This window comes from Hylaeus volcanicus, chromosome 1, assembly GCF_026283585.1.
Source record: "Hylaeus volcanicus isolate JK05 chromosome 1, UHH_iyHylVolc1.0_haploid, whole genome shotgun sequence".
Taxonomy (NCBI): domain Eukaryota; kingdom Metazoa; phylum Arthropoda; class Insecta; order Hymenoptera; family Colletidae; genus Hylaeus; species Hylaeus volcanicus.
The window spans coordinates 14,619,963-14,632,198 of NC_071976.1; the positions used below are offsets into that span (position 1 = coordinate 14,619,963).

Genomic DNA, 12,236 nt, shown 5'->3' on the forward strand with positions numbered 1-12,236 from the left:
ACAAATAATTGTCAAATGACAACGGGTTAAGGTAATTTAATTTCTGAGAAATTCAAGAAAGTGATTACACGCATGACGAAATATTTATAATAGTACGCGAAGGAAGCAATTCCACTGTTCTTTTTCCTAGTCTCCCTATTCCTTACTTTATTCTTACTAAGAAAGTTCGGTTAGCTTCTGAGCAGTTTGACTTGATTGTGAGCATATTTCTTTCTCCAAAAATCTTCGAATTCTCTTCCTTCTGTTTTCTTTAAATGAGCGCGATTTTTTAATCCAATTCAAACTGTTCCTCTCCCACGAATCACTTAGAATAGCAATGAAATCTGTTGACAGCGAGTTTTGTGTGTTTTTCTTATAGGCAGTGCGGAGACGAGGCGGACCCGTGTAGCGAAGCTGAAACCTTTTCGATTGAGGAGACCCTGACTACATCGACTACGACCACAACAGGGACGACGACGTCAACGAGAAAGGTAGGAAATTCATAAATATTCAGAATATAAAAAGAGTATAATATAGAATACACTGGATTAAGTAGAAAGTTCATCCCGCTTTCGTTGGTCAAATAAAAAATATAATTAATTTTTTTCAATGTAATTTTATTCATTCAAGTATTATCCATTGTTTTTTTATGGCGCTTGATGTTAGATTGATGTTCGAATTCCGCGCCTTCTTCTACTTCCTGTATCTGTTGCGATGTGAACGCTACATGCACCGTTGTGCCGTTTAGTATGTACCGTATATATACTTTTGTATATCCTATTATCCTTTAAATATATATTTGTTATTAATCTAATGCAAACTGTTTAATGTTCGTTTACCACGATTCCCTGGTAAAACCCTCAACACTTGACCAACTTAACTTCATTATTCCTTGTAGAACTTGTCAAATTTTTAGATAAAAAAATGTTTCAAGTGAATTTTGTAATCTTCTTAGATTGTAAAATTTTTGGAACTTGGAAGGGTTTGCAACATGGAAGGATCCTGTCAAATATCGCAATTCGTAGATGACATTGTTGTCTACTGTAGCTCTTCTACCGTTAACGATAGCAAAAAATTGGTCCAGCAAACTATCACCTCGAAAAACAGTGTTTATTCACTTCAATAATAGACGCATTCTGCCTGGTAAAACCGAAATTGTAATAGAAAACTGTGTTATTAAAACTGCAAAACAGTCAAATTTCTAGGAATCAATTTTAACTTTGACATGAACTTTAAACTTCACATAAATAATGCGAAGAAAAAATGTTTTAGGCTTCTAAATATCATGAAATTTCTTTCTGGCGTTTCTTGGGGTGCTTCACCCAAGACCTTGATGTTAATATACAAGATGCCCCAGAAATCCTGCAAGAACCGGAAATTTACTTTACACATTGCAGTTTGCACTTTACACTTTGCACTTTGCACCTTTTATATTTAAAGATCTTATTACAAGTTCCCAGCCATTAGCTCGATATTACTTCCTTCATGCCTTATAACAGTAGATGCCTTAAAACTAACCAAACCAAACTCCAATACCAAGCTACGTGCCTTAAAATTAACCAAACCAAACTAAGGCACCCACAAGCAATACCAAGCTACGATAAGTAAGGGAAACTACACTACGCAAAAATTGGAAGGACGCGAGACGCGGACGCGCGATCGCGAGATCCATATCGATCGAAGGATCGTCGAAGAGTGATGTCTCACCTATCGCATACCTGTGTTGGTCGAGGGTCGCGGCTCGCTCGTGCTTCTCGAAGTAGAGAAGGGGAAGGGCGAACAACAACCCCGTGATGCTCAATTCGAAGGCTCGTTGAATCCATCGAGAAAATAATTCGTGAAACATTAATATCACAGCAAAATCATATTCTCCATCATTGTTTAAATAATAAGTCTTCTTAATAATTAATTTAACTATTGTCAGAAATTAATATTTAGTTGGTTCAATCAATAGGTATTAGAATATTGACAAATTTCTCACAATTAATGTCTCGAATGAATACTTATTCTGAACCGTTATTGTTATTAATGTTTAATCGAACACTGAATGATACTATATGTATCATAGATGTTTAATTATGTCGGAGATATTAAGTTTTAATTGTTCCAATCCATAGATATTAAAATATAGAAAAATTTCTCACGATTACTTATTTAAATTTTATTCTCAATTCTGCATGTTCGGAAATACAGTGGGTGTAGAATGTATTCGTATCCTGATCAATTTTCTAAAAAACTTTTGTGTGAAATTGTAGTTTCTTAACTTCTTTTTTTATAATCAATGATATTTTACATATTCTCGGAAGTCTCTAAGATAGATATAGTCCAAACAACATTTACTAATTAATACAATTTGTGAAATTAACAACAAAAATGCGAAAAGTGGGTAAAAGTATTGAAGCAATAAGTATTTGTACGATTCTTGTGACGAACCATTTACAGTAGAGTTTATAACGTAAACACATTAGTTTATTGGTCCGTACGAATTAGAAAACATCGAATTTCCAGTAAAGTACTTTTAAACAGTTGTGCGAAAACTTATTGCTTCAACATTTCTATCGATTAATTGTTTTTTTCTTGTTAATTTCGCAACTTACATGAATAGCTATTTTTTTTTGTAATCTATCTATTCTAGAGATGTCAGAGAATATGTGGAATGTCATTGTTTATAAAAAATAAATTAATACATTACAATTTTACATAGTTTTTTTGGAAATTGATTGGTGTACGAATACTTTCTACACCCACTGTATTACATTCTCGAAGAACATTGGTGTAATAATCTGAAACTTTAAAATGCATTAAATATGTACATCTCCGAATTAATTGAATATTTACAATGCATATAGAAACATTCAGTTTTCGATTAAATATTAATAAGAATCACGGTTTAGAACAAGTATTCATCGAACACAGTAATCGTGAGAAATTTTTATATATCTGGTATCTGGAATAACTAAAAATTAATTTCTGATAATAGTTACATTAATTAGTAACGATATTTGTTCAAGCAATGACCGAGAATATGACTTTGCTGTAAGGATGATTGACCATGTAATGAATAACCCCCAAGATACTGAAAGAATTAATATGTTTACCGCTGTTACACCGTCAAATATAATTTGTTATTAAGATGGAAACCCCTTTATTTTATAAAAATATTCGCGACATGTTACTCAAAATGTGTTTGTATAAAACATATGTGAATGTATAATTCACATTTTTTTCTCATAATAGCATTGCGCTACTGTGAGTAAATGAAAGGTGAAATTACCATGTTCTAGGTGTGGACGAGAGAGCAGTGTCTCCACCAAACAGCTGGCATAGGTGGAGACATAGGTCCAAGGCCGCGACGGTCAAAGAGGCCCGGAAGTCGCAGAAAGGAGGAAGGCAGAAGTAACAGCGTGGATAGTGGTTCTAGCGAGGATCCAGCGGATCCTCGAAGGAGATCCTCGCCCATGGTAATCACCGCTAGTCTCACCATACCAATGTCCGGTCCGTTCACGTTGAACCTCGACGATCCGGACATTCCTTACATCGAAGAAACACCCAAGCAACCCAGCGCCCCGCCAAGAAGACAGAGGCAGCGTTCGATTTCTGGTTGTAGCGAAGGTAGGTCTCCTTTCTAAATCTCGGGATATTGTGAATAAATGTAGAATAATTATAAAATCAATGTTATTTTTGTTTCTCATATTAGCAATTGGTAGAGGTGCAGTGTAATAACATAATTAAACGGAATCACTTCCAATTATTTTCTTTCTCTTTCCTCTGCAGCGAATTGAAAGAAAAGTTTTAGTAATCGTTCGGCTATTTTAATTGAATAATAATGTTTAAATGTCCACCACAGGATATTTTAATTATTAAAAAATAAAATCCTAAAGCCACTGTTGAAAAGTCCTTTGTAATATATCACTTAGACAGTACGAATGTCCAAGATAAAGGCCATTAATAATAAAAACGGTAATGATGAAATAACGTTCTGTTACAAGGTGGTAGGCATGGAAGCGACAGCGCGGTGGGTTCTTCCGCTACTTTGTCAGGGGACCAGGCACCTAGTTCGCCACCTTCGTGGGCATCCTCGCCCCCAGCGAGTCCTGACAGCGCCGTGACCGCGGTTTCGTATATACCTGACCAGCAAGCAGTTCTCCAAAGGGTTTCATTTACAACTTCGAGCGAGGTGCGTCAAGTGAGCAGGTCAAACAATCAGGAGACGTCAAGGAGCGCCGCGGCGCCCTACACGCCTAGCATCACCAGCATCGGTGGCGCGGTTCTGAGGTGAGAATCCTTGCCTTCTAAACTATGCGTGCTTCCTTGGAAGATTGATAGGAATTGGGTAAAGGGTTATCGAATCGGTGCTAGCGTCCTGGTATTCGAGAGAACATTGCAGATGGTTCGTCGACTCCGTTCAATGTAACACAACGTAGCCAAGCGTACGTTCACCTGGTTATTAGGGTGACGGGTCGATCGATAGACTTGATCTAATGTCAAGTCGTCTATGATCATTCCACTTACTTCATTATTCTTGTTTTCGAAAGCTCTCTTGCATTTTTATTTCGTCGCTCTTTTAAACAGAGAAATCACAGGTGGGAAGTTTCAAGTGTCTTTCGGGATATTTTTAAAAAAAGAAAAAGAATATACAGGGTGTCTATGTATAAGTTCGAATATACACAGAGTGTCAATTCTTCAACAAATTTCCAACAAAAAATTACTCTTAGACATTTACTTTGTGTCGCCTTATTCTCGAGAATTTTCACTTTTAATATTTTTTCTGTGTTTTCCACTTGAGAATCTTTAAACGGCCATAACTCCACCAAATTACAGTGGAAACTTAAAACTAAGTATACCATTCGAAAGAGAGTTGAATTTCCCATCTCCATGATGCAAAATCTAAAGTTATTACGTAGATTTAACAAGTGAAAAATTAGGTCAAACTTTACATTGTGAAACTTTCAAAATATTTGATTTTTTCTCTATCCGTTTTTCGGCTTTAAAGACATAGTGTTTTGGCGGGCACTCTTCGGGAAAAACTTCCTCGAAGTTTTAGCTTTGGAATGGTATTGTCAAAAAAATTCTACGATGGTATTTTACGGAGAAAATGACGTTTAAATGCAAAAAATCGTTCAAAATGCCCGCCTCGTAAATCAAAACTTATCGGTTCTCCTGCGCCGAAATCATCGATTTTTTGCTTTGTAAAATCGATCGTGTTCCGATCTCCATATCATTTATCGGTACACCGAGGTTAATTTTGATTAAATAGTCTCTAAAAACGAAAATTCTATGGATACGTGTTCAAAAACAATTATTATTCACTTCGCACTCAGGCTCTACACACGGCTGAGAGGGACTTGAGGTTTCAAAAAATCAGTTTTTTTCCTAATTAGAGAGGCTCGGGAGTATCACTAAAAAATACATCGAACCCGATGTCAAATTAATTTTAAAGTGACAAGTCGATTTTTGTTGAAAAATGTCGATTTTCACCTAAAAACGTCCGCTTTTCTGCATTCAAACGTCATTTTCTCCCTAAAATACCACCGTAGAATTTTTTTTGACAATACCATTCAAAAGCTGAGACTTCGAGAAAGTTTTTCCCGAGGAGTGCCTGCCAAACAACTATGTATTTAAAACCGAAAGACGAATACAGAAAGTCAGATTTTTTGAAATTTTCACAATGTAAAGTTTGACCTAATTTTTCACTTGTTAAACCTAGGTAATAAATTTTGATTTTATATCAGGGAGTTGGAAAATTTAATGCTCTTTCGAATGGTATACTTAGTTTTAAGTTTACACTGTAATTTGGTGGAGTTATGGCCGTTTAAAGAGTGTCAAATCGAAAACACAGAAAAAAACTTTTCTTTTTAATATCGAGAATATTTAAGATACATTTTAAAGTACATTTGATCATTTTTACAATTCATTTTACACAGAAATTTTTTTAAATATCGCGTTTCTTTCGAAAATACATTTCTCCAATCTGAGAAAATGATAACTCAAAGACTAATTGACCGATCGTTTTCTAACTTTACATACGTTTACATTATTTAAGTGCCTTGAATGTAAACTGAAAATTGTAATGAAATTATTTCGTGTTTTTTATTGCAAAAAGCTGCAGAAAAAGTGATAAACATTGATACTTTCTCTTTAAATACATGTAACAAATTCAACTCTTCTGTTTAGTTGATATTCTTAGAAAAAATGGTAACAATGCAAGAAAATAGTTTCGTTGGTTTCAAATAACTATTGTGATCTCTAGAAGTTCCACCGCTAACAGACTCGTACGAAAACTTGCTATATCTCACAGATTTCTGTGTTAAAAACATACCTAAAATATCCTCAAGAAAACATTAATTAACATTTTTTCTGTAAAAAAAATTACAAAAAATACTTGATATTTGACCTTCTAACGTGCCCCCCCCCCCCCTCCCCTCCTTCAAATAACTTTTCGAACATAAATAGAGTCGAAGTTCGTATGCTTTGTAGTTCCGGATACAAAAATTCAATTAGGCAGACAGTCTTCGTAAGAAACATACCATCTTTGAGGGATTCTATTTTTTAAACAATTTTAAAAACAACAAAGTAATGATTTTAGAATCCACTATTTTCATATTTCGTATATTGCAACATATTTCAGTTTGTATAAGATCTTCGCAATCGAACACAAAAATAATGAGTCTGGAGTGGAATGGTTCACATAAATTGTTTAGACAGTCTTCTATACTTTTATTTCTTCGTTCTTATTATTCGCAGAAATTTCGGTTCTCTTGCATTTTATAACACATTGTGATTTTATAGAAGTTTGGAATTCCGTGAACATTGTGTAACAATGCTTCTAAAACTTCTTAGAACCATAACTATCACTTACTACATCTTGTCTACTGTATATGCAGCCACATGTGTAAGCTTATAATACTCATTGTCAGTAGCAAAGTCGCAGAACCTACTAATCTCAGCATTAACTGTATAAAGTACATGTTTCAATTATCGACACGTTTATTGGAAATCATCACCTTGAACAATAATATACAATTCTGGGTATTATCATTAGGTTATACACTAGCGGACAAGCAAATCGGAACGATTTTTCAAATGCTCATAACTATGAAAGTTTTCAACCGATTTCGGTGAAACTTCGTGAGGAATCTTCGTGAGGAAACTTCAAGTGTCTTCTGGGTGTGTGCAAAGTTGCATTGGCGAGGGTTGATGTGAAGGGGTTAATTCACCCCCCTAAAGGGGAGGGTGTAAAAAAAACGCCTCTTTGAAACAGGCCAGGGATGACGGAAGGGGTTGAAAAATTCAAAAAAACCTTTGGGGCGACTCTCCTTGATGGCCTCTACAGAATGCACCCCTTAAAATCCTTCTCGGACAAACCCACCCCCCACAATCTCCCACCCACCCTAAAATCCACAATTTTTGGACGACGGTCTCGATTTTGGGCTCAATGCATTCTCTGGACTCCCCTGATCCAGAAAATGCTATCATTCATACCGTGCACCCCATAGGCACCCATGGGGGGGGGGGAACAGGTCGCAAATTTTCAACCCCCTTCGTAAGGGAACACTTCCACACATCGGAGGGCGATGAAATTCACCATGTTTGTTCTCGATACGTTATGGATGAATGCCGAAAAGGTCCCGTTTCGAAAACTGCCCACGGAGCTGAAGAGAGGGAGGCAGAGGTAGGGGTGGTCCATCCCCAAGTGTAAGGGTTGGAACGATGTTTTGTTGCGTGGAACACATGTGGTACGGTCCAAGGCATTGGGCCGACACAGTTTTGATGTCTTTTTTTCGCGTGAATAGCAATAAAATTCGAAAATGTCGTTTTTTTGGGAAAACCCACCCCCAACTTCAGGTCCATCTGCAGGATGAACGAGTAACCCCACGTCAACGCTGTTCGCGGATTTTTACGCGCGAATGTTTTATTAACAGATCCCCCAAAAATCAGATTTTTTCAATCACGCTTTCGTTGTCAAATCGGAGCAGATTTGAAAGACTAGTAAGTGGGTCGGACGGAGTCGGCATGCAGAAGCGCCTGGCGGTTAGGCAATCTGCTATTCTCATTCTCGTTTCGTGGCTTTCGCGGTCGATAATCGATCTACCGCTTGGGCAGTAGGAGCGCGGTACGATCGTGTGAGAAACGCCTAAGCAGGGAAAGCGGGAGAATGGCAGATTGCCTAACCGCCTTACGAAGTTTCACCGAAATCGGTTGAAAACTCTCATAGTTATGAGCATTTGAAAAATCGTTCCGGTTTGCTTGTCCGCTAGTGTATAATAGTATGAGAAAGTAGAGTATTGTATGAACTCCATTGCGAATTTCAGAGTTCATAACCATATGTTGATGTCTTCCAAAGAATGTTCAGTAATTAAAAAACTAAAACACCATGAAACTTTCCAGAAGTGTAGTTCAAGTAATTATGTATTCATACACTCATACTATGTGACAAAATTATGTGTTTCCATACTATCATGAATTTCTGCAAAATAGTAACAGGTATAAAAGAAGTTTAATTCAAAGTTTTATGGTATTCAATATTTGAGTAATAAAATTTTTATTTTCCTTCGAGTATTGTTTTCTGCTATATCTTATGGTATTAAAAAACTATAATTCATATAAGATGTGTATAAATGAAAACTATAATATAGGTATATAAGACATATATAAAATATATATATAAAAAATATATATATTATAGTTAAATAAATATAAGACTTTAAATTAAACTATCAATATTGAAATAAATTGAGTGTCGATGACTGTTAGTGTTGAAATTAGGTGCATTTACCGTGCGTACTTCTTCCAAATATATGAGACAAAAAATATTGGCCGCTCAATACCACTATCCTCCACAGTGAATCACGCTAGATAGGCCTCCTTTTACCTCGGGTTAACGTTTTTGTTTTTCGAATCAATAAAACAGTGCCTTTGTTTCAAAATATAGGTACATTTTTCAGAAGTAATGTTTTCATTTATTTTCTAAACTATAAACAAATAATTATAAGAACTTTGTAATACAATATATTATAATACAATTTAAAATTAACAAGATTAATGTTTGATATTTCTTATCAAATCATAAAATAAAAATATGAAATGACATCTCTAAATAATTTTAATTCAAGCTAATTCATATTTTACGTGTGTATAATAATAGGATTGAGTATATCATATAGGAGTTTAGAAGAGAATTTAGATAGTACAAGTTCAGTTTAAATTATTTAAAGTTCTTTTTTGTACGCCTTTTAGTTAATGTTTTTTTAATAAATTTTGTAACACTATCGTATTATATTACAAACTTATTATAATTACACTCTCCAACACGATTTTTTTTCCGCGATATCCACTAGGTGATTCTTATAGGGTTCCTCGTCCTAAATACGAATCTGAAAGTGAAATTGCTCCATCACCCTTAGTTTTCGAGAAATACGAGATTTTCTAAAAACGGTCGATTTTTATAGAAAACGTAGTACTACTTGAAAACTACGAACGCTAGAAAGTTCTATTTAGTCTTAAAAGATAGAGGAGTGTTTTCTGAATATGAAGACATATTCCTTTAGAATTATCTGCTCCTTTGAATGCCTGTAAATGAACACCGAATTTCAAAAAGGTGATGATTCTTTTGTATTTTAATGAAGAGTCATTCATCTAGGTCGATTTTACACTCGCTATCGGATTCTGCAAACATTTCTGAAGAGAAAACCACCCGCGGCAAATGTTGGAACGGTGTCTAATCCATACGGTTTGACAAAATGTCAACTCGGAACGCATGAACGGTGTTTTGGCGCCCTACAGCCACTGCTCGCTGTGTTTCGGTCAGTTAGGGCCGTCTCTACGGGATTCGACAGATCGGTGCCACGCGCTATCGGTTTTTGTATTACATTTACATGTTCCAGATAAGTAATTCTTCATTTTTAATATTTCATTTATACTGCAACTCAACAAAGCGGAGACAATTGTCCACTGTTTAAATTTTAATCATTAATTTCCCATTTTTGTATCTTCGATTATTCGACTTTTGCTAATTTGGTATTGAGCAAACTTTATTTAAAGATAAATTGAATTATTTAACAATTAATTCAATTAATAATTGTATATGTTGTTGTTAATTTTTAATGAAAACTGCTACCTATAGAAAATCTTTCTTTAGAGCAGAGTTTACCCCCCAAACAGTAACTTAAATGACAAACGATTGAAGTATCGAAAAGTAGAAACATTAAGCTTTAAAATGGTTTTCTATTCGTCAATGTGGGGCGAATTTTAACGAAGTTACGAGAATTTGATGGTTATTATTCAAGCACGTGGCGACGATTGTGCAGAACGCATGACGACGGCCCTGATTCACCGATTTAAAGCGAGCGATGTCTGCTCGCCGGCAAACAGAATTCGTGCGTTCTAAATTAATATTTTCTGTATCTGTACGAACTAGAAAACGTTCCAACATTTACCGCGGGTAGTTTTCTCTTCAGAAATGTTTGCAGAATCCGATAATGTATAGTAAATTCGGCCTAGACGAATAAGTTTTCATAAAAATACAAAAGTATTTCGTGAAAAGTACTCGCATCGCCAACTTTTTGAACTTCGGTGTTCATTTACAGGCATTCAAAAGAGCAGATAATTCTAAAGGAATATGTCTTTATATTTAGAAAACACTCCTCTATCTTTTAAGACTAAATAGAACTTTCTAGCGTTCGTAGTTTACAAATAGTATTACGTTTTCTCTCAAAATCGACCGTATTTACAAAATCGCGAATTTCTCGAAAACTAAGGGCGATGGAGCAATTTCACTTCCAGATTCGTATTTAGGACGAGGAACCCTATAAGAATCACCTAGTGGATATCGCGGAATTTAAAAAAAGTTTAAATTTGTTGGACAGTGTTATTAGTTTAATCTTCGAAGTACTATACAGAGTGGGGCAATACTTAGTTCTACCTTGAATATCTCAGTTATTTATAGTTCTATGAAAAAATTTGTTACAGTAAAGTTGCATCGTGTTTTGAGGCACTTATAATGGTGGAACATAATTTTCTCCAAAGTTATTATTTTATGAGATCTCAGGGTCACCAATGTTTGTTTAAGTGAAATGGTATATTTTTTAAATCTTTATGTAATATCTACAGTTGAGACAATTTCAGAATGTTATAATACAAGGTCATTCAAGATCTCCGGAAATTGTGAAATCACGGATACTCTTCGAAATGCTTGAATTTATTGACCAATACGTTTATATTTCCAAACAATGTCACCACAATAAGAACTTGTCATTTTTTTTCTCATTTTCTTCCGTAGACTCAACCTTTGATGACTTTCCAGATAAGAATGATTTTGCGTCAGGTTGGTGGTCATAAGAGTGGTCACAACAATAAGGTTCGGGACTACTTAGACTGTATAGTTAGGCCGATCGCACACGCCTCAACCGATTTGAAATTAGTGTTGCAAACCGTTTGCGCTCTTTGTTTTACCTACAAAAGAATTGGATTCACGGTCGCATGCACCTACATAGTTTCAGAGTGGTTTGAAATTAATCGGTTGCGCCGTATGCGTTCGGCCTTAAGGGGCTTGGAACATCAAAAAATGAAGAAATATTACTTCTTTTTTCTTTTTATTAAAATTGAGGCGATTGGAGCACTAGAAGTGGTAAACAAATATATACAAAAAAAATGGAATTTTGTAAAACAAAATTTCTCTTTTTCTCACAAAAAAAGTTCGGCGACACGAACTTAGTAAAAAGAACGCATCAAAACTGTAAAAAATATAAGGAAATACAACTGACGACTTTCTCAAAAAGAAAACAACGACAGTCAAATTTGCGGAAGATCGGAGACGCGGTTACCTTGGTTACAACCATAGAGTATTGTTTTTCAGGGTAAAGAAGACGGTAAATGATCAAAAATGCAGAGTTTTAATCTATTTTGATAAAAAGAAATACGATTAGATAATATTTATATCGATAATCGAGCGGGACATACAAATTTTTAGTTACTCGCGTCTCCTAAAAAACCTAAGTTTTTGCTATAAAGGTACACTTTTCTCAGAAACGGTTAGGCCGATATGATCCAAATTTTGTACACGTGTTTTTTGATAGTTCGGTCTAATTCACACCGAGGATGTTTTCAATATTTTGATTCTAAAAAAAGTTGTCTCCGCGCAAACCTATAAATTTTTTTTTTTCAACTTTACACATTTTTAAAAAATTAACCATTCGAAATTTTAAAAAAATCCTCGGTGTAAAAAATTTGGTTCATATCAACCTAACCGTTTCTGAGAA

At 35.1% G+C, this 12,236-nt stretch overlaps 1 protein-coding gene across 2 annotated transcripts in view; it reads left to right on the forward strand.

Moving 5' to 3' along the window:
* Window positions 1–12,236, forward strand: part of LOC128881169 (uncharacterized) — a 90,074-nt gene that overhangs the window by 69,531 nt on the left and 8,307 nt on the right. For both annotated transcript variants that reach the window (XR_008458007.1, XM_054131954.1), the window contains exons 9-11: window positions 359–470; window positions 3,264–3,591; window positions 3,969–4,254. Coding sequence is in view for 1 of the 2 variants with exons in the window: in XM_054131954.1 (XP_053987929.1) it covers window positions 359–470; window positions 3,264–3,591; window positions 3,969–4,254 (726 nt within the window). In the remaining variant the exon portion in view is untranslated. The remainder of the gene's footprint in view (window positions 1–358; window positions 471–3,263; window positions 3,592–3,968; window positions 4,255–12,236) is intronic.